The following is a 24,090-nucleotide window of genomic DNA, read 5'->3' as shown; positions in this document are numbered from 1 at the left end:
AAGATGGAATCTACTGTTTGCATAATGTGAAATTCAGTTAGTAGGATTGATAGTGCTCTCAGAGCAGAACCATATGCATTTATTTAGGAGTACCTTTTGAAAAATGAAGGTCCGTGTTTATAAGACAAAGACTTGTGTGTGTTTTCCAAGAGCTACTGCAAAGTGACTTGTTTCTTAAAGATTCCTTCTGAGGATGATATTGATAACTGTAAAAAAAAAAAAAAAAAAAAAAAGACTGCTTGAGCCCACACATGTCCTTTTAGCTATAAAACAAAGTGCAGTTTCAGAATGAGGATTATTATTACTTATAAGAATCTGAAATTTTTTCATTATGTTTTCATCTCGTGGGGGTGTTGGGTCATAATTATCATGTAATATCTATATGTGAGTTAGTGAGAGATGAACATTCTGAACTTTGATGGAAAGAGTGAATTGGCTGGGGTTATTTTTTGTCTAAAATAGATGATCATACTGTGTTGGGCGTACCCAAGACTACTCCTCGGGTTTGGTGGTTTACTGGGAAGACACACAGGACTCAGCATATAGTCATACTCATGGCTATGCTTTATCACAGGGAACGAATACAAAGCAAAATTAGCAAAGGGAAAAGGTGCACGTGGCGAAATAGGGAGGAAACCAAGCGTAAGCGTCCAAGAGTCTTTTCCCAGTGGAGTCACACAGGATGTGCTTAAATCCTCTAGCAACAAGTTGTGACAACAAAAGTAAAATGTTGTAATATCAAGGAATAGTGGAAACCCTCCCAAAATCCAAGTTCTCAGGTGTCATCCAAGGGCCAACATTGCAGGCAGGCCTTTCTAAGGATAGGCTTGCTACATTAACTCTTTTCTGCACTCATCCATAACATACTCTATTTGAAGAAGCTTACAATGTTGATGATTTCTAGTAGCTTTTCTTTCAGTTTAATTGCCAGGAGTTCAGGGTGAATAGGAGTGCGTGTATGTTTTGAGGTTTTTGTATTTTGTCTTTTGCCTGATGATATACAGAAAATACTGAGTTTGGAAGTTAACTTTGGTTAGTTCTTTTTTTTTCACATTAGTTATTTAAAATATAGTTCATTTCTTCCTCTCTGTTTGTATTCAGTTTTGGGTTTTTCTCTCCATCCTTATTCAATATATTTATTTGTTTGTTTTTAGCAGATAGGTAACTTGGCTGTACCCAACCTGCAAACTTTGTCTCCCCTGTTGTGGGTGGCCCCTGAAATGTAAGTTCAGTTTCTTTACCCTTAGCTGCTTGGGATCTGCCCTGTGCATGCAGTATTCAGAGGTCAGTCAGAGATTTGGACAGAATGTGTACCCCCTCACTCTGGCTCTCTCCTTTCTCCCCTCCCTTTCTATTGCCTGTGGTTGCTCCAAACTCTGTTCTCTGCTTCCTCTTCACAAATTTCTGTCCAAGTTCTAAGGACCCCAAGTATAACATGCTTGTAGGATAAAAACCATTAAAAAACTGGAAAGTCTCTTTTTGTTCCCTCTTCTCCTTTAGTATCTACCTACATTTGGTCACTCTCCAATGCATTCTGCTAGTTGTTTTTTATATTTTGTTTTATATTTGTATTCCTCTGTCTAACCTAAAGAGAGTCTAAATAGTTGTGTCTGGATTTTTTTAAGGGTGTGGTAACTGATTTTCTTCTACCACATTAAAACACTGAATCAAGTAATTTCAGTTATACTGCATTCAGGGAATGACTATAGGCTGTCAGTTTTATACAGCATGTTGAGTGTGCACTAAATCAAGAAAAGTCACACTACAATTATGGAATGCTAGCTAGACTAAATTTAAAGATGATGAAAACTTTGAGCTCTGAAAAAAATTCAGAACTGCATTTCCCAACTGATAATTTATTTTTGTTCTATTTCAAGATCTTTCTAGAGCAAATTTATTCTAAGCGTCTTAACATGTAATAACTGTTTATAATCCTTCAAAAATAGTCATCCTGAGAGAATTCTTTTTAAGTTTTCAGTTATATTCTGCATATTTTTTAGAGGCAGCATTGTTTTATAGGCAATCAAGAACTTAGCAAATATAATCATAAAATCATGAAATTAATATTTTTCATTCAATTCTCCTACAACTATGTCTGTGTTGTCCTTCATGCTATATATGGCTGTTAGCCACATTTTGTCATGAAATATTCATACTGGACATACTGAACAGGGCACTGTCAGAAAGCAGTCTGAGCTTTGTTATTACCATCTGGGTAATAATGAACTATATTAAATAGCCTCTTTTGCTAATATTTATATATGGAATATTTAGAGTCAGACATTGGCAAATAATGCTGTGAGCTCAGCATACTACTTAACCTGTCCTGCTTTTGTTATTGTCTCCAGAAAGGAAGGAATGGAGGGAAACAGGCAGGCAAATATGATACAAAAATACAGATTTAAAAAAAAGAAAGAAAATACAGATATGCTTCCAAAAATTGAGTTTTTAAAATTTTACAAGTAGTTATTAAATATTTTTAATTAAAGTATTTTTTCTTTCTTGCAAAAGAAAAATATATTCTAAGAGTTTATGTACACACACCCGCACATTCACGTTTATATTTATTTCTGTATCTATGTATATTGAAAACTGTGTTCCCACTGATATCTCCAATTCCAATCCAATACTATGTCATTCAGTCTGGTTTTCTCCCTTTCCAGATTTGTAACTCTCTTCCGTGACAGTGAGAAACCTGACTTGCGTTATCCTTAATTTATTTTATTTACTCAGTCTTCCTGATTGTAACCAATCTCACACTGCTGATACTCTCTCTCTCACACAAGGATTCCTTCTTCACCTCATTAGGTTCAGACATCTCATACCAGGACACCCCCTTCCGCTTGTGTGGACACCCTCCTGTCTTGCTTGGCTTCTGAAACCCATGCTGGGTTTCTCCTCCATGTGGATGACCGCCTCACCAGCTCAGCCTCTGACACCCCATGATAGGTCACTGCAGTGTGTGAACACCCTTACTTCTTTCAGGCTCCAGCTCTTCATGCTGAATCACCAACGTGGATGTCCTTCTCAGCCCCCTCAACCTGCGACACCCCATGCCAGCCTGCCCCCTTACCCAGTTTGTTGTCCATTATCTCATGCTAGGCCATTCTCCTCATGGATACTCTCCTTACTCATATAACTCAACATTTCCACTCCTACGCTGAAATATAGTGACACAAAAACTTGTACATGAATGTTCATAGCAGCATTATTCATAATAGCCAAAAAGTGGGAACAACCCAAATGTCCATCAACTGAAGAATGGATAAACAAATATGGTATATCCATACGATGGACTATTATTCAGTCATAAAAAGGAATGAAGTACAGATAGGTACTACAGCGTGAATGTATGATTAAAAACCTGCATGGGCTGGCCCCGTGACCGAGTGGTTAAGTTCCCATGCTCCACTTCAGCAGTGCAGGGTTTTGCTGGTTCAGACCCTGGGCGTGGACATGGCACTGCTTGTCAGGCCATGCTGAGGTGGCATGCCACAACTAGAAGGACCCACAACTAAAATATACAGCTATGTACTGGGGGGTTTTGGGAGGGGAAAGCAGGAAAAAAAAAACCCAAAACCCAAAACCTGCTAAGTGACAGAAGCCAGACAAAAAGGCACATACTATATTATTCCATTTATATGGACTGTCCAGAACAGACAAATCCATGGAGATTGGGTTGCCAGGGGCTGTGCCAACGGGGGGATAGGGAGTGACTGCTAATGGGTACAGGGTGTCTTTTGAGGGTGTTGAAAATGTTTTGAAATTAAATAATGATGATGGTTGCACAGCATTGTGGATATACTAAAAATCATTGAATTGTACACTTTAGGAGGGTAAATTTTATGATATGTGAATTCTCTCAAATATATATAATTTATATGAATTTTATCTTTAATTTATAGTAAGTATAATTTATAATAAATTTGTAATAAATGTAATAAAATATACAATTACATAGTAAATTTTTATTTATATATAATTTAAAACAAAAAAATTCTGCCCATATGATAAAAAGCCTGTGCTTCCTTTTATGCTGTTGTGGGCATGTTCATTGATTCTTCAGTCTTATCTCACTCTTTCTGACTCACCTGTATCAAAGGTTTTGTGGACTTTTTCTTTGATGCTGGCCCCTCTTCCCTTAGGTGCAATTGGTCTCAAAGATAGCATGAAGGGTAGACTAATTTGTAACTTTTTAAATGAGTGATTTGTATTCCTCTGTCTAGTCTAAAGAGAGTGACCCCCTCCCCTCCCTTTAGGCATTTCTTCATAGCCATTATTTAAATTATTAGTAATTCCCTCTGGTGAACTGAGATTGAAGAGGGAAGTATTTCACTTTTCATACTTTGGGGGTTTAATTTGTTTATTCAACAGAAAACATTGCTGAAGGCAAGGAAAACAAATAGAAGGTTAGTGGAATAATCTTTATTGGGTGAAAATGATTGCATGAACCCCATGGTAGTGGTAGGTTAGAGAGAAAATGGATTCAATCAAGACATTTTTTTTTTAATGGTGTGCTTTTTGGTGAGAAAGATTGGTCCTGAGCTAACATCTGTTTCCAATCTTCCGCTTTTTTTCTTTCCTCCCCAAAACCCCGGTACACAGTTGTTTATCCTAGGTGTAAGTCATTCTAGTTCTTCTATGTGGGATGCAGCCAAACATGGCTTGATGAACAGTGTGTAGGTCCACACTCAGGATCCAAACCAGCGAACCGCAGGCTGCCAAATTGGAGCGCAGGAACTTAACCGTTTGGCCATGGGGCCGGCCCCGAAGAGATTCTTAAGAGTTGGAATTAGCAGTATATTTGCTGATTGATTTTATGTGATGCTAATGGGGGTATTGAGAAGGAGTCAAAGATGATGCCCAAGTTCTTTGCTTTCTACTAAGTGAATGGTGGAAACACTCATTAAGATAAAGAAAAATAGAGGAGGAACAGAGGTAATGGGAGGGAAATAGTGAAAATGAGTTTAATTTTGGTAGTTGTGGATATCCAAGTGAGATGTCAAAGGCAGCTATATATACAGATCTAAAGCTTAGCAGTGTGATATATATACATATATATAGTAACAAAAGCCATGAAAGACTAAGAGACTGTATTATATTATCTCTTTTGGATTTACCAGTACCCATGGGAAATAAGGAAACCAGGAGGAAACACAAAGTCTTTCAGACACTGAAATATAGAGCTTTGGGGACAAAATGTCTTATAGCCTAGTGGCTCTCCCATAGATTGGCAGCCTTTGGGTCAGGTGTCCATCTAGGTTCAGTCAGGTACGAACTTGGTGTCATCACCTGGTGATTAGAGTGGTAGGAACTCTTTAGGAAAGACCTGTGCGTTGCAGATATTGAGGTTTGGCCATATGTCCAGATAATTGTACTCTTATACATTCTCTCTTGGCTTGAACATTCTGTATTAAAGTAGTTGAAGTCTTATGAGTTAGCAATATTTTGTGTATGTCTTAGTCTGATGTATATGTAAATCAATATGTCAGTAAGCCTGGAACCTATTTGATTTTTATTTACTAATTTAATTTGTCTCCAAAGCATTTGAGGTGGTTTAAATCAGGAGCAAATATAATAAATACAAATAAATTATAAGGACCATGAGAAATGTAAAGAAAAGTAGAAAACCAAAGCCAGAAAGGAAACAGATGCACCCTTCTAAGAGCTTACATAGTTGCTATAGATGGGTCTCAAATTTAGCTTTAAACTTATTGGTAGCATAAATGAAATATCATTCTTAACAGAAGAGAAGAGATATACATATTACTCCCTAAAAATGGAGCTCTTCCTAGCACTAGTTTCTAACAGAAATTTCTCAAATGAGAGTCTACTTAGATTTGGTGAATAACTTCCATAGCAAATTCAGTTACAGATTTCATATGGTCAGATTTTGTAGTACTCTTTATAACAGTTAAAAACGAAATAGGGGCCAGCCCTGTGGCCGAGTGGTTGGGTTCGCACTCTCTGCTTCGGCCGCTGGTTCAGATCCTGGGCACAGACATGGCGCTGCTCATCAGGCCATGTTGGGGCGGCTGGAGGGACCCACAGCTGAAGTGTACAACTATGTACTGGGGGTATTTGGGGAGAAAAAGCAATTAAAAAAAAGAGAGATTGGCAACAGTTGTTAGCTCAGGTGCCAATCTTTAAAAAAAATAAAATAAAATAATAAAAATTAAAAACACAAAATAATATCATCTAAAAATGCATGCTTCTGACAGTCCTGTTGACCCAAGGTTGCTTTCAGCTGCAAGTGATTGAAACTTCAACTCAAATTGGCTTAAACCGTAAGGGAGGTTATCTCATATAAAAGGAAATACAGAGATAGATCAGGCTACCTACAACCCAAGGTTAATTGATTTAGGGGATCCTCAGTGTCTTTAGTATTTTCCGTCTATGTTCTGCCAGAAACAGCATCAGCTTGGTCCTAAAGCTGCTTTTCCTTTTGGACACAGGATGGATGCTATCAAATACTGGATCAGCATGTGTCTTTGTTCACTCTGAGGGCAGAGATGGGCTGGCATTGATACTCCAATAAAGCGTCTTCTTATATCTCCTTAGCCCAAATTGGCTTAGGCCTGAACCAATCACTCTGACAGGTTTAGACTAATTATCAGGGATGAAATGGATGTTGGAGAGTCAGTCACTGGTGTCCACCACAGACAGAATGTAGCATACTTAAAGGAATCATGAATGTCCTTCAGATGGTCTTCTACAACTATCACTTCTCTTAGTTGAACTTTCCATAGCATTAGGGTAACGCAAGGACTAGATTTCTTATGAGGTCCCATAGTAGAAATGTTCTTAGTTGTGGGTTGATGATTGATTCCTATACTTCAAACAAGGTAAACAGGTAATAGATTTGTCATCCTTTGATGAAAAGTAAAAAGCCTAACCATGACTTTACCCCAAAAAAGAACTATCTTACTTTCACATTGAATTTATTTCCTTAATTTGAAGTTATTTCCAGCATATAAACAAATGGTTAATGAATTCCTCAAAATTCTATACCACAGATCATAGCTAAGATGATTTGTGCCTAGAAAATGTTCATAGAAGGTGTTATTGCCAGTTGCTCAACATGGTCAAAGAAAACCTCATTAACGTTCCTATACTGCCTCTCATTTAGAGAGAGAGAACTTCCTAGTCAGCTCAGTCTAGCTAATAATAAAGTAGTAGTCACTTGTACACCTAAGGAACTAAATGTTTTAGTGTGCTACGTGAGATTACCAGATGTGAATAGGTTAGGTTTGCATCATTTCTGCTGAATATAACTTGGTTAAAATAGTAGTTAACTCTAAGTAGCTGGATAACAAGACCAATTGTCTGATATGTCCTCTCCATATTTGTGTCAAAAAGATCATTTCAAAAACACATAGGGAACTTATTTTTCCAATTCCTTATGGCCAGGCATGTGCATCTGCTTTATTTAAGAGCAGTTTTGTATTGAGATTCAAGTTGAAAGGAAGGAGGAGCCAAAGCACAGCCCTAATTTAAGAGGTTAAAGATTGTCTGATCTTGCAGAGATTGTGTCTGCCAGCTGTTTCACTTGGGAATGTGGAAGATATCATCTTTGTGTTCACATTAATAACCAAGTGTATATAGAGAGCTCTTATAACTTAATCTATAACTTGTTCTTGTCTAAAGAGTCAAAGCTCAAATAAGTCCATGATAGCTACAGGTAAGATACACTGCTTTTAGCAGAGTTCTCCACAAGATCATGGATGATAGCCGTAATGTCATAATCATACCTAAAGTCCTCTTACTTAGAACAGGGGCCTAGTAAACCTACATCTGTCATTTGGTAATAAAGACGCTAGCATACAGTTTTAATGAACAAGTCCTGCAAACTGATGGTCTCTTGTGAGGAATAAGAAGCTTGCAATTTTGAAAATGTATAGTTTCTGCCAGAGAGTAGACAAGTATTAGAACTCTAAATTCGGAGCAGGCTTTAACACATCGTGCAGCCAAAGATCTTTAGCTAGTGCCTTAAAAAAAATTTTTTTTAACAAATAAAATATAAATTACTCGTGAACCCAGCACTTTTTAAAAATATAAAATAATGGGGGCTGGCCCATGGCTGAGTGGTTAAGTTTGCACGCTCCGCTTCGGCCGCTCAGGGTTTCGCCGGTTCGGCTCCTGGGTGCGGACATGGCACAGCTCATCAGGCCATGTTGAGGCGGCATCCCACATGCCACAACTAGAAGGATCCACAACTAAGATATACAACTGTGTACTGGGGGATTTAGGGAGAAAAAGCAATAGAAAAAAAAAAGGAAGATGATTGGCAACAGTTGTTAGCTCAGGTGCCAATCTTTAGGGGGAAAAAAGCGCTAAAATTTAAAAATTAAAAATTTAAAAAAATAAAAATATAAAATAATAAACAAATGACTTCCTTTTCCCTGCTATCTCAATACTCCCCCCCCCCAGAAAAGCCTGTTCTCCCCCCACAAAGGTAAGATATATGTAGATATATGATATGTACAATATTTACATGCATGTGTTCATGTATACGTATTGTATGTTTTTCAAAAATGAAAACATAAACACTGTTCTGCAACTTGTTTTTGTTTGTGGCATTTAATAATTATTGACGTCTTTGTAGGTCAGTTCTTGTAGCTCTACCTCATTCTTTTTAAAAGCTGCTAAGAACGATGTAATAGTCCTTGAATGAATGTACCATAATTTATTTAAGCATTTTTTATTGGTGTGTATTAAGGTCATTTCTAACTTTTTGATATTTCATATGATGCTGCTATGAACATTCTGATAACCATCTTTACTCATACTTTTGCATCTACAGGACGTAGTATGTATGCTTTTTATTTTAATAGGGGCTGCCAAATTATTCTCCAAAAAAAATTGTGCCCATAGGTAGCCCCATGATATAAATGAAGTTACCCATTTTGTTATATCCTCTCCAGAACCACTCTATGCTTTTTAATTTTTTAAATAAAAAAGAACTATATTAAGAGGTATTGCTCAAGAAGGTTTAGGATATTTGTCATTAATACTGTGAAGCTAAGGGCTGGCCCCGTGGCCGAGTGGTTAAGTTCACACACTCTCCTTCAGCGGCCCAGGGTTTCACCGGTTCGAATCCTGGGCGTGGACCTAGCACCACTTATCAGGCCATGCTGAGGCAGCATCCCACATAGGTCACAGAGGGACCACAACTACAATATACAACTATAGACTGGGGGGCTTTGGGGAGAAGAAGGAAAAATGAAATCTTTTAAAAAAAAGACTGTGAAGTCAAAGAAAGTTGGGAATAAATCCTTTTTGCAGAACCATACTATGGGTAACCATATCCCAAAATCTTCTTTCAATATTGATTTTAACAGCCAGCCCCATGTTCTTCTCCAAGGATTTAGTATTAAGGATCTGGGATTTTTTCTTTTTTTGTACAGTAGTAAGACCCTGTGTTCTCCCACATGATGTCTCAGAAATCTTGCCAAGGTCTTTTTGCTTCCTGATATTCCTTATCAAGAGTGAGGAAGTTGAGGCCTACTTTGCTTAAACCTGGGCAACCTAAAGCGAGGCCAGTTTTTTAACCATCTCTTGATAAGAGGTGGGCCAGGACTTTTATTGAGGAAATCGAGCAGAATCCTTTGACAATAGCACACCCTTCATGCCATCTCAGTTTTCTTAGCTCTTTGATCTTAACTATTCTGATTATTGCCATCAGTATCCTCAGAGATAATTATAGAAGGTTAAAGTTGGAGAAAAGGGCACTCTAACCACGGTCTAAGGTACCTAGCCTAGATGATGAAAAGCAGGAAAGTGCAGAGTATAATGTAGTTTAATATTCTGCCTATCATGTGGAGATAACATTTCCCTTTGATTTGTCCCACAAATACATATTTATAAGTATAGTGATGCTTTTATTTAAGTTAATGTTACCATATTTGGAAGACTAAATACTCATTGTGGGCTCTCCCCTCAAAAAGAATCTCTCTAGCTAACCCTGGCAGCCTGTCCCACCAAGTCTTATATTCGGGTTTCTAAAGATAATTATCTGTATTGTTGAGTACATAAAATAAGGAGAAGTCAAAAGTTACTAAATAATAGCAGACATTTAGACAGACTCTTGTGGAGTAGTAGGAGGGATTTAAGCACTGAGGCTTATCAAATCCATCTTACTAGGGAGCCAAATCAGGACTGGAAAGACCAAGCTCTTATTACTTGAATACAGGAGCACAGTGAATCTATTTGTCTTCTCTCTCTCTTTTTAATGTACTATAATGTCAAAATCCAGACGAAAAGCTAACTCTTTGAGATCTTGATATTTAGAACCCCAGTCAATATTTTAAGAATAGAATTATGTGTTGGCATGTGTGCTTCAGGGAGTCTCCTAGGTCTGCATTTGACCTCCAGCCTGATGTTTCATGTCAATGTATTGTGCTTGCTTTTGTAGAGAATCTTTCTGTTGAAAGGTACTGAATTCTAACTAGGATGGTCACCTATAAAGCTTCTCACCTCTGCCCCCCATGTATAGTATTATATTTATACAAATTGTTCAGGGATTAGTGATGATTTGGCAGAAACAGGATCTTGAGATTATGGAACTCCATAAAGGTACTATATAATGGATGACAAGAAAAAGCCGCAGCATTTCAGCAATGCAAGAATGTTTGTTGCATTGGATAAATTTACTGTTTCAGGAATTGAGGTACCCAGATTGAGGATATATATATGTATTTGGGAGTAGAGTTGGTAATCAGTATTGAAGAAAATGGGAGATTCATGCTATTAAGGCTAGCCGTCAGGGTGGTAACAAGGCTGCCTCAAAAGAAAAAGAAAGACATCCAGCCTTTCCATCTATGGACAGATGTACCAAATGTGGTATACACATACAATGAACAATTACTCAGCATTAAAAAGGAAGGAAATTCTCACACATGCTACAACATGGATGAACCTTGAAGATATGCTAAGTGAAATAAGCCAGTCACAAAAGGGAAAATACCATATGATTCCACTCATATGAAGTACCCAGAGTAGTCAAATTCATAGAGAAAGACATTAGAGTGGTGGTTGCCAGGGGCTAGGGGAGGGGGGAATAAGGAGTTATGGTTTAATTGGTACGAAGTTTCACTTTGGGAAGATGAAAAAGTTCTAGAGATAGATGATGGTGATGGTTGCACAACAATGTGAATGTACTTAATGCCATTGAACTGTACACTTAAAAATGGTTAAAATGGTACATTTTATGTGTATTTTATCCAAATAAAAAGAAGTTTTAAAAAACTAAGAATATTTCAAAAATGCACATAACTTTCTGTCTGATGAAATTATTAACTCAGATTATTCCTAGTTCCAAAATGTGACTGATAGCCTCTAATCACTAAACAACAAAATTTTGTTCTTAAGCTAACTCAGAAGCTTTTTACACTTAAAGTAATCAGAGATTAGAAAATCTAGCCTTTATTCTTCTCTAGATTAATGCTTCCTGACCTCCATTTTGTAACACTCCAGGTTATCTCAAGGAATATTATAAAATTCTTTAAGCACAATAACTTTAGTTTACTCAAATCTTTGAAGTACATGCCATATTGTACTTTTCGCCACTTGCGAAAGAGCTTAGCTTCTTATTCAGATCAAAATGACCTTAAAAGGTGTTCATGAGTAAGGAGGGCTGTAAGCAGAAGTGACTTATTCGCTCTGCTCCTGCTCTGCCTTGTTTTTGCAAGTGGCTTATAGTGGAGAGAGTTATCAGGCTTTAAGCAAATAAATTATTTCAAATAATAATGCTTCAAAATGAATGTTCAACCTCTGTAAGACTGAGAAAAATTCTAGGCAATAAATATTTCCTGACATTGATGTGTTAAGTGAGTTTTATAACTTTTATAATCACTATTTTTTAGGTGTTACAATATTATTATATCCTTTTTTCTTCATAACCATAAAATTCTTTATAAAGATATCCCTTCCCTAGCCTATTTCTTTTGATAACCCGAAGTGTGAAAATTGGTTTTTTACTTAAAATATTTTTAACTGATAAAATTTTTTTTTATCATCCCTTGACGTAAGTAGTTGAACTTGTCTGGTACTTACACATACATTATCAAGTGAAAGATTACTTTCTTCCCATATGTTTTATATCGGCAGTATTATCTTTGTAAATTGCTCCACCTTTTTTTGTGATTGTTTAAAAGAACTTCTGCCTTTTTTGTGTGTGTATTAACATAGCCAATTATTTATAGGCAAAAATCAGGAGAAACTACTTTATCCTATAATAAAGTTTGTCTCCATCTCTTTTTAGGATATTTTCTTTTCTGGATGTTGTTACCTTGTGTCGCTGTGCTCAGGTCTCCAGGGTAAGAATGGTTGACACAATTACAGGGGACCCCTTCCTGACACTGACAATATCAGCTTCTGTAGTAGGTGAACCGTTTACTTCAGATGTTAGCCGTGTGTTGTTATGTTTCAAAGGATGTTGTTTCACCCATGGCATATGCAAACTCGTGGAATTCTACTATATGTACTGTCTCTAACTTTAATCTTTTGGAACTCTTGACTATTTGTATAATACAAACAGAGGAAACATTTTCAGTGAAAAAGCATTAAACATGCAAATTAAAAAGTTAGGCTCTGCTCAGAATTGTAGTAAGATAGTGTTCATTATGTTTTCCTGGTTTATTTTACGCACTCTCTCTCTCTCATACACACACACGCACACACACACACACACAGAAGGCTGTTGAGGGTCTAATTCTCATGTTACCTCCCTGTATTCTCTCCTCAAAAGATAATAGCCAGAATTCAATTTTTTAAAAATTGTAGGGGCCGGCCCTGTGGCCGAGTGGTTAAGTTCGTACGTTTAGCTTCAGCGGCTCAGGGTTCAGATCCTGGTTGCGGACATGGCATGGCTCATTAGGCCATGTTGAGGCAGCGTCCCACATGCCACAACTAGAAGGACCCACAACTAAAATATACAACTATGTACTAGGGGGATTTGGGGAGGGGAAAAAAAAAAAACGAAAAATTGTAGAGCAAACCAGATTTCATTTTCAAAGTCGGTTTCTACAATACATTTAATTACCCATTTTTGTTAGTTGACTTTGCTGTGACAAAACAGTGAAACATCATAATCTTATTTGCTGCCACTAATAGAAAGAATAGAATCTCTGTTGTGAGTAAATTGCTTTATGAACCATTCCTAGTCTCTTTTCTAATACAGATACATAGTAATTAACTTAATAAAATGAATACCTACAAGTATCATCTTATAAGCTGGCCTTTTTGCTTGCTCATTTAACAAATATTATTGAGAACCTACTATGTACCAGATACAATCTCAGGTGCTGGATATGTAATATTGGTTATCTCATAGAGTATTGTGTTTATCTTTGTAGGTGGACTCAGTTTTTCCAAATTACCAACACCACCCCCCCTCAAGAAAACCCATAAAACTTTCTGTAGAAAATTCACCATGTCTTACTACATTGCATTTAATGTAATGTCTGCATCCTAAAAACCATACTAAATCTGTATATCAGCTATTTTGGAAACAATTAGTAGTATTTTGATGATTTCTATTCATGACATTTCTGTCTCTGGCACTTGAATGGTTGCTCTAGACAGGGCTGGTACAAATGAGTGGGGTTTCCTTTGTGTCTCCATAATGTAGCCAAGGTCATCATTGGGAAACTACCCAGACTAGTGTCTAAACCTGTTTGGTTGCAGTGTCTCATCTCAGGAATGTTGATTTGAGTGAGTTTTAATTGTTATTTTCATTTGCAGTTCCTTTTTCCTCTTAATATGTTTTAACTTAGAAGAAAGAAAAGCACAGTGCCAATTTTCATTAAATCTGTATAGTTGGTACATCAGTAGTTATCCTGTTATTCTCTGTACTTGAAGTATATAATTAATCTGTTTAAAAAAAAAACACGCAACTCTAGAGAAGAACCTGTCATTCCCAATCTTAGTCTCAGTTTGGCATGTTTCTTGCGTCTGGCGAAAGTAGTGTAAGGAAATGAGAACTATCAAACCAAATCAGAGGTATATTTAGCCCAAGAATCTAGTAAACAAATGATCTTTAAAAGTTTTATATGTGTCTCCCATGGCTAGCCATTCAAGAAACCATTGGAAAAATATGAAGCCACAGAAAGAAAAGTAACATTGAACTCCTGAGAAAAACTTAAAGATTTCTAGAGTAATAACTATTTACCCCTACAATATTTCTCGCTGATTATGTGACAGTTACCCTGTGGCTTATAAGTGTATCCACAATTTCCTTTTTAGAATTTCAGTATTGAATCTGTGTTTTAATTTGTTGTAGTAAGAGATGATATTCTAAGTTTATAACTCAACAATATTAAGACTTTTTTTATACTTTAAATTTAATAGGGAAAACTTTTAAAGGCTTTCTGATTGAAATACAGAATGATCTACAACAAATTAACTCTTACTGGAGTCATTTTTCACCTAATCCTAAAAAGTTGAAAAGCTTAGAAACTTTCTTACCTCCCTTTAGCTTACCAAAGAAGTGTATGAGAAGTCTTAAACTTTCACTGTTCTAAAATTACCCCTGAATAAAGTTGGAGGGAAAGGTGACCAACTGGAAAACATGCCTGAGTGAGTGAATTGGTAGTGAGGAAGGCATTAAGGTTCTGTTATGTGCATGGAGAAGTGATGGTATCTTCTCTAAGTCCCAGGTCACCAACCAAGTGATACTATGGATAGCAGATATATATCGAACATAGCAATATTCGTAGTACTGTCCTTTCTTTGGTTTCACCCTCAACTTATTCCTAGTTGAGGGATAGAGTAACATACTTGATTTTTTTCATCAGCTGAACTATCTCATTTTGAGATTAGAAACTAGAATCTTCCAGTTAGAAAACAGTTTCTGACTATGCTGTTTATCACAACCTGTCCTTTCCCCACCCCCCTAATGTAAGATCTTTCATAGTTGCTAGTTTCTATAACCCCTTCATTTATGACATAATCTAATTGGAGAATTAAGTAGGAATCAGAAATAAGGCAGACCTTTTGGGAATTAATGGTGGGGAGGTGAGAAATTTTTTGGTAGGTTTCATTCATCAGTAGGTTGATTTATGAATGTGAATTTTGCTGTTTTTCCCCTTCATTTCAGCTTCTGCTCATTCTGTCTCTTTTTCTTCACAATAGGCCTGGAATGTTCTGGCTCTGGATGGCAGTAACTGGCAGCGAATTGACCTGTTTGATTTCCAGAGGGATATTGAGGTATAATTATGTGGTGTGTGGCCCCATTTCTCTTGTTAGAATGTAATTACAGCATGGCACAGATTAGCCCCAACCATATAAATCTCCTTTCCCTGGAGAGGGAAACTGTTAATTTCACTGCATCTGAACTTCATGGGAGCCTGCAACGTTCCCAAGAGCTTGTTCAGTTTTTGAGAATTATTTTACTCAAAAAAGACTAAATTATTTAGTTCTAATAGGACTAAAAAAAATTTTTTTTTTTGCAGTGGAAATGTGAACCTGTGTTTGCTTATTTTAAGGAAGTCTTTTGGTGTGTGTTTATTGAAGAATAAGTAGAGTTAACAACTTGTTGGGGGATGGTATTTGCATAAGTTATTCTTGAGATGAGCGTTTTGGTTCTTGGGGAGCCTATGGATAGTTTTTTATGGAGAATGAAAAAAGAATAAAGCCAAAATCATTTATTTTGCTAGGGAGAGATTTCTTTCTTTTCTCACTTCCCACATATTTCATTGCTTAGTATAGCCTATTATCTCTGAGATGGAGAAGCATAATGGCTTAAGCTTAAATTATTCTAACCTGAATTTGAGCTCTGTGGTCTTTGGGTTTTTCATCAGGAGAGTGGAAATAATAGCTTCCTCATTGTGTTATAAGGATTAAATGAGATTTAGATTTAGATTTTTTTTTTAATTGGGTTTTTTTTTTTTACATTCCAGTGAAACTTAATTGTCTTGAGGATTCATGTAAGAAGTTTAGAAAGAGCCTCACATGAACCTTTTATTATTTTCAGAAAGTGCTTTTAAAATAATACCCACTGACATTATGGTGGGTTTTTTTTTTTCACATTTCTCTAATCCTTATGGATGTAAATATTTAAAGCAACATGACCCACAAAATCATTAAACAAGCTTTCATTAAGTGTTCATTGAGTCTCTGATGTGTTTACAGTATTATAGTAAGCACTTTGGAAAGGATACAGAAATAATAAAGAGAGTTAATGTCCTTCAGTAACTGCGATATAACCAGGAGGGCAGTCTACATTAATATGGTGGCATAAGAGAACTACAGAGCACCATTTCTTAATACAGTGTATCTGAAAATTGAACAAAATAACAACAGAGGGTTTAGGTATGTTTTCAAGTAGATGGGTTAATGAGGAAAGCTTTCTTATAGTAAGTTGAAATTTTCATAATTAATTAGGTCTTTAAAATGAACAGATGTCATCCTTGTTTACAAATTAATAAAAATGAGGATATTTTCTTTTCAAAAACAATGCGGTGGCTTATCTTTCTGTTTACTTGTTCTTTTTTACAGGGCCGGGTAGTGGAGAATATTTCCAAAAGATGTGGGGGCTTTTTACGAAAGTTAAGTCTTCGTGGGTGTCTTGGCGTAGGAGACAATGCATTAAGGTAAGAACATAACTACTGATTAACTGATCATCTTGACTCTTAAAGTGAAAAATAGTATCTCACTCAGAAAAGGCTAAAATAGTTTTTATATTCCTAGGCTATTCTGAAAAAATCAGATTCCCTGTATCATAAATGATTGTTTTGGAACCTTGAGTAAATTCTTTTTTAGTTTGTTTACTCAAAGTTAGGATAATTTGGGGGCCAGCCTGGTGGCATAGTGGTTAAGTTTGCATGCTCTACTTTGTTGGCCTGGGGTTTGGAGGTTAGGATCCCAGGGGCAGACCGAGAACCGCTTATCAAGCCACACTGTGGTGGCATCCCACATAAAATAGAAGATTGGCACAGATGTTAGCTCAGGGCCAATCTTCTTCACCAAAAAAAAAAAAAAACAACAACAACACACACACACAAAAAAGATAATTTTAACTTTGGTTGGCAAAAAGATCAATGTTTAAAAGTTTATAGTTGAACATTAATTTGTTTGTAATTGTGAGCTACTTTTGTACCAACGTCCAATATTACCAATAACATCTTTTAGTATTATTTTTTTAATGCCTTGAATTGTGCCCATTTAATTTCACACCTTTTACTTTGTTTCTTTCCTGTAAAGGACCTTTGCACAAAACTGTAGGAACATTGAAGTACTGAATCTCAATGGGTGTACAAAGACTACAGATGCGTAAGTATTTTGTTTTAGAAGGGTAAGTCACAGTCCCTTGTGTCCTGCCTACGTTAGCTTTAAATACAGGCTACTAAACACATTTAGCAAATTTCATTTTGGTTTTATAGAGGAAAGAGATTTTAAAAGCTGAAAGTGACATTAAAGTAAAAATGGAATAAGAAACTTATTTTGGAATCTGGCCCAAATCCTAGCTTGATTTTTTTTTTTTTAATATTTTATTTTTCCTTTTTCTCCCCAAGACCCCTGGTACATAGTTGTGTATTTTTAGTTGTGGGTCCTTCTAGTTGTGGCACGTGGGACGCCGCCTCAGCATGACTTGATGAACAGTGCCACGTCGTGCCCAGGATTCGAACAGGCGAAACCCTGGGCTGCCGAAGCAGAGTGCGGAAACTTAACCACTTGGCCACGGGGCTGGCCCTCCTATCTTGATATTTCAAGTGAAACTTCAAAATTGTAGTCAGTGAATATGCAGTAGAGATACTAATAATACAAATTACTAGGACTACTTATATTTCAGTAAGATACTAGGAGCTATCATTCAAAAGACAAAGTAAACAGATAATTCTATAAAAAGATGTAAAATCTTAAACACAGGACTAAACATTGATTATGATAATCAATATTGAGAGCATTTATTATTATATAGTATGTGTGCTGCTGAAGAGAGCACTGAGAGCATTTGTTAAACGACTCTTTAAATATTTTGCACTGTGTCTGTGTCAGTCACAATATGAAAGAAATAAAACATAATCCTGGGGCTGGCCCTGTGGCCGAGTGGTTAAGTTTTCACGCTCTGCTTCGGGGGCCCAGGGTTTCACCAGTTCAGATCCTGAGCACGGACATGGCATCACTTGTTGGGCCATGTTGAGGTGGTGTCCCACGTGCTACAACTAGAAGGACCCACAACTAAAATGTATAACTATGTACTGGGAAGGTTTGGGGGAAAAAAAAGCAGGAAAAAAAAAAAAGATTGGCAACAGTTGTTAGCTCAGGTGCCAATCTTTAAAAAAAAAAAAACCATAATCCTTTATTCTTGAGAGTTTATTGTCAACAGACACAATAGACATAAAAGGTAGACATGAAAAACATTCAGCCCAAAGATATATATTGATAATAACATATATCAAATAACATTTAAATATTATGTAGGGAAATTTTTGCTTATCATGAGGTGAAGCAAAGCCATTGAAGAAGCATGTTTACACAGAGAGGGGCCAGGATTATTCACTGAATCTTCCTGTTCAGAAAGGCCTCATGAGATCTTTAGAATTTGAACAAAGGGAAGTGGAAGACACTCCAAGTACAGGGTACACATTGTTTATTTTATTCTTTTCTTTGAGGTTGCAACACTGTTAACTTTTAATATAGAAAGTGTCTGAAAGACACTTATGGCTATTAATTCTGCTAACAAGTATTACTCCTATGGATTGATTTGGAAACCTCTAATGTGAGAGACAAATTTACTACCCTCCCCCACCATGACTTATACCAGTAGCCCTTCATTTACTTTAGATAAATTACCTGTTTATTTTTTTTCCTTTGAATACTTAATGTTACAGAGATTGAGAATTTGACTACTTGGTATCTAGAAAAGTGACATATTATTTACTCTTTTTTCAAGGTATCTATCTTAGATACCAAAAATACACTGGCAAAAATATAATATGATTTATATACGAGGCTATTAAGTTTTACTGTTTGTAATAACAAATACTGCATTATTTTTAATAGCGAAAGACATTAAACAACTCAAATGTGTATCAGTAGAGGACTGGTTAAATAAAAGGAATGAGGAGAATCTCTGTATAGTAGTCCAGAGTGATCTCCAGTACATATTGTTAAATTAAGAAAGCAAACTATGGAGGAGTTTGTATAATAAGATACTTTTTTGTAGGGCCGGGGAGATAATACAAATATATTTCCGTATTTACTTATATTTTCAAAAAGAAACAGTAATTAACTATTTAATCAAAAACTGATAAAAATAGTTACTTATGGGGGAGAGAGAAGGCATGAACAAGCAGGGATGAAAGGGAGACCTCTGAATATCATGTTTTATAATTTTACTTTAATAGCCATGTAATTGTTTTACATAATTAAAACATGAATTAAGGGCTGGCCCCATGGCCAAGTGGTTAAGTTCATATACTCTGCTTCAGCAGCCCAGGGTTTCCCAGTTCGGATCCTGGGCACGGACCTAGCAGCACTCATCAAGCCGTGCTGTGGTGGCATCCCACATAGAAGAACTAGAATGACCTAGAACTAGGATATACAACTATGTACTGGGGCTTTGGGGAGGAAAAAAAAGCAAACGTGAATTAAGTCAAAAAGAAATCAAAGCAGTCCCTAAAAATTGAAAACAAAACACACAAACCTAACCATGTCAAGTTGGAGCTATAATCACAGAGAGAGAAATTACTTCTACTGACTTTTGATTTCTTATGAAAAATTTTAAACATTCCAAAGTAGGCAAAATAGTATAGTAAACCTATCACATAGCTTCAAATTGATAATTGAGAAATTAATCCCTTTATGGCTCATCTTGTTTCATCTGTACCCCCACTCACCTACCCCTTCTTATTTTATATTATTTTGAAAAAAATCCTAGACATCGTATTATTTAATCTGTAAATATGCATTTCTAAAATATGCATCTCTAAAAGATAAAAGCACATTAACTTTATCACTCCTACAAAAAAAATTTAATATCTTAAAATCGTTAAATAACCACTGGTCAGTGTTCAGATTTTTGCCTGAACTAGTGACATTAGAAATGCAATATTTTAAACACAATATAGAAGAAAATTATACAAACTTTAAAAATCAAAGACAGAGACTTCTGCTTTTGACCATGATGATAACTGCCCTCCTGCTGTAAACAACTATAAAACTGTACAAAACATAGGAAACAACCAGTTTGAAATGTTAGACAACATGCAACACAGGACTGAGAAACAAATGAGGTAAGCCATATGATTACCCTGGCTTTCAGCCTGATGGCATTTTCCAGATAATGGCACAAGGAGAAGGAACGCAAGAAGAGCACAAAGTTCTGGTTGATTTGAAGAGAAAGAGATCAGAGTTCAGGGAGACCAGAGTGGCTGTAATTTCTGTCTAGAGAAGGGGGACCTACTCAGAAAAGGTCTACAGAAATCTACATAGATTTGGCTGAATAGTAAACTATGTATGCACATATTGAGACCCCACAAAGCTGGGCAAAGAACATCTAATAAGGAAAGAGCAATTACTGGGAAACTGTAAACTGAAGAATTCCAAGAATTTAAATAAGGCTTGGAGAAGTTCTAACTACACAAAATGGAGAAAGCTCGTGGAACACCTTGGGACATTTAGAAAGAGATTTCAGAAAGCTCGTTCCTTGGTAGTAGAGCTGAACTAAACCTGCCCTAATAATGATTAAAAGAAAAAATTTAGGATCAGATTGAACCACAACTAACTTAACTGCCTGCCAAATCAAAACTCAACATTCTTTAAAGAAGACGACAAAATCTAGACACTCAGAAATGTAGCATACAGAATTTACATCATTTAGTCGAAAATTACAGTACATGCAGCGAAGCAGGAAATGATAGCTGAAGAAGAACCAGAAGAAAAACCTGTCAATAGAAACAGACCTAGAAAGGACAGAGATTATAAAATTGACCAAAAAAGAGTTTTAAAAAAGCAGTTACCAGGGCCAACCTGGTGGCGTAGTGGTTAAATTCACACACTCCTCTTTAGCGGCCTGGGGTTCACCAATTCAGATCCCGGACACAGACCTACATACCGGTTATTAAGCCATGCTGTGGCAGGCATCCCACATGTAAAAAAAGTAGAGGAAGATGGGCATGGATGTTAGCTCGGGGCTAATCTCCCTCAAAAGAAAAAAACAAGTACATATATGCTCAAGAATTTAAAGAAAACTTAAAGATAATATGGAGATTAAGAGTAAAAGGATGGGAAAAGATATACTATTACTAATGACAGGAAACTTTACTGATTTTTTTTATATCAAATGATGTAAACATCAGGAAAAAGGGTAAATGGAAAAGATATTAAATAGTATCCTCTTCTTTTAGTAAATGGTTAAACTAGTAGACAAAAAAACAGTGTAAAGCTATAGAAGTCTTGAAAACACTTTCAGTGAACTTGTCCTATTTGACATTTATGGAATGCTGTACCAAAAAGCACCCCAAAAAGCATTCTTTTTTTTTTTTTTAAGGTATGCTTTTTTTTGGTCCTGAGCTAACATCTGTTGTCACTCTTCCTTTTTTTTTCTTATTTTTCTTCCCAAAACCCCAGTACATAGTTGTATATCCTAGTTAAAAGTCCTTCTGGTTCTTCTGTGTAGGATACTGCCACAGCGTGGCTTGAAGAGCGGTGTGTAGGTCCACACCCAGGATCTGAACCGACAAACCCTGGGCCACCAAAGTGGAGTGCACAAACTTAACCACTACACTACCAGGCCAGCCCCCAAAAAAGCATTCTTTTGCACTTGGAATATTCAATAAGACACACCAAATAATGGTTGTAAAACAAATTTCAATCAATTTAGAAGGCTTGAAATCACGTTGTGTGTGTTCTATAGCCTCAACAAAATTAATGTAGATGTCAGTAATACTTATCTATAAAATTTAAAAATTAAGTATTACACTTCTGAATAACCCATGGGCCAAGGGATAAATTACAAAGAAAATTAGAAAATATGTTTTGTTATGTGATAATGAAAACACAACGTTTGAAACTTGTGGAATCCACCAAAGGCGGTGCTTGGAGCAAACTGTATACCTTTAAATGCTTACATTAGAAAAGAAAGATTGAGAGTCAAGGCTCTAAATCTAGTTTTTAGAAAACTAGAAAAAGAAAAATAAATCCACAATAAGTAAAAGGAAAGAAGAGAAAAAGTAATGGTGGAAATCAGTGAAATAAAAAATAGGCGTAGAGTAGAGAAAATCCGTGAAAGCAGAAGCTGGTTCTTTGAAATAGAATCAGTAAGCTTAGGGGGCCGGCCCAGTGGCATAGTGGTTGGGTTCCCATGCTTCACTTCAGCAGCCTGGGGTTTGCGGATTCAGAACCCTGGGCGAGGACCTACACACCACTCATCAAGCCATGCTGTTGTGGTGTCCCACATACAAAATAGAGGAAGATTGACACAGATGTTGTTAGCTCACTGACAATCTTTCTGAAGCAAAAAGAGAAGATTGACAGCAGCTATTAGCTTAGGGCCAATCTTCCTTAGCAGACAAACAAAAAAAAACCATTAAGCTTGGTCACCTTCTGTCTAGATTAGTCAAGAAAGAAGACATTAATTGCCAGTACCAAGATTGTAAAAAGAAATATCACTATAGACTCTACACGTATTAAAAGGTTAATAAGAGAACATAATGAGCAATTTTATGCCAATAATTTGACAGCTTAGATAAAATGGATGCATTCTTTGAAAGACACAAATTACCAAAACTGACAAGAAGAAATAGAAGATCTGAATAGCCTTATGTCTTTAAAAATTGGATTGATGATTAAAAACCTTACCACCAAAAACTCAAAACCTCTAGGCTTAGATAGCTTCAGTATTGAATTCTATTGAACATTTCAGAAAGAAATGATATTAATCATAAAAAAATCTTTCAAAAAAATGAAGGAGGAGGAAGAGGGAAGACTTTCTAACTCATTTTTTGAGGTCGTCAAAAATCAGACAAGAATTACAAGAAAAGGAAACTACTGGCCAATGTTCCTCATGGACATGTAAACATCCTTAAGAAAATATTGTCAAATTGAATTCACAGTATATGAAGAGTCATAAATCATAATCAATTTGGATTTATCCCAGAAATACAAGGTTGTTTTAACATGCAAAATCAGTATTAAGTTCCAACTTGATAAAAGATCAAAGAAGAAAAATCGTATGATCATTTCAATAGGTCCAACAAAAGTATTTTACAGAATTAAATACCCATTAATGGTAAAATCTCTAAACAAACTAGGAGAAGATAATTTCGTCAACCTGATAAATTTTGTATATGAAAAACCTCCTACTAACATCATATTTAATCATAAAAGACTGAACACTTTCTCCCTAAGGTCAGAAACAAAGCAAGGTCTTGGGTCTACTACATCTATTCAACATGATACTGGAAGTCCATTTAGTACAATAAAGGGATGGGGGATGGCATGCAGATTGGAAAGTAAGAAATAAATGGCATGATATGGTTCAAGTGAGGAAACATGACAAATAGGCAAAGATCAATTTTGTAGCTACCTACCAGCATGGGACAATTTAAAAAATTTTTGAATATAACATGGTAACATCTAAGAACATAAAATACTTAAGGATAAACTTAAAAATATGTGCAAGTCATATATACTAAAACTAGATTTTTAAAAATTAGATCTTAACAGTTCTCATCACAAGAAAAAAACTGGAGCTGTATGTGGTGATGGATGGACTTATTGTGGTGATCATTTTGCAATATATACATATATTCAATCATTTTGTTGTATACCTGAAACTAATATGTCAATTATATCTCAATTTTTGAAGTATTTGCATGTGATAAAAGGACAGTATAATGACAATAACTTGTTAAATAGAGAATGTCAGTAAAGAGATAGAAATTGTAAAATGCAAGCCAAATGGAAATTCTGGAACTGGAAATATAATATCTGAAAAATTCACTAGCAGTCTCAATAGCACATTAAAGATAATAGAACAAAATAAAGAGATGTTGGTCAAAGGATACAAACCTGTAGTTATAAGACAAGTTCCAGGGATCTAATATATAGCATGATGACTATAGTTAACAATGCTGTATTGTATAC

At 36.0% G+C, this 24,090-nt stretch overlaps 1 protein-coding gene across 4 annotated transcripts in view; it reads left to right on the top strand.

The window, feature by feature from the left end:
* Positions 1–24,090, top strand: part of FBXL20 (F-box and leucine rich repeat protein 20) — a 108,239-nt gene that overhangs the window by 55,954 nt on the left and 28,195 nt on the right. For 2 of the 4 annotated variants that reach the window (XM_014833538.3, XM_014833537.3), the window contains exons 3-6: positions 12,263–12,317; positions 15,133–15,207; positions 16,498–16,592; positions 17,203–17,271. In XM_014833538.3, the coding sequence (XP_014689024.1) occupies positions 12,263–12,317; positions 15,133–15,207; positions 16,498–16,592; positions 17,203–17,271 (294 nt within the window). Of the gene's footprint in view, positions 1–1,154; positions 1,223–12,262; positions 12,318–15,132; positions 15,208–16,497; positions 16,593–17,202; positions 17,272–24,090 lie in introns of those variants that run through there. The other 2 variants (XM_070483158.1, XM_070483159.1) reach the window with 2 other exon arrangements.

This window comes from Equus asinus, chromosome 13 (genome assembly GCF_041296235.1).
Source record: "Equus asinus isolate D_3611 breed Donkey chromosome 13, EquAss-T2T_v2, whole genome shotgun sequence".
Lineage (NCBI taxonomy): Eukaryota > Metazoa > Chordata > Mammalia > Perissodactyla > Equidae > Equus > Equus asinus.
This window is presented reverse-complemented; position numbering and strand designations above follow the sequence as displayed.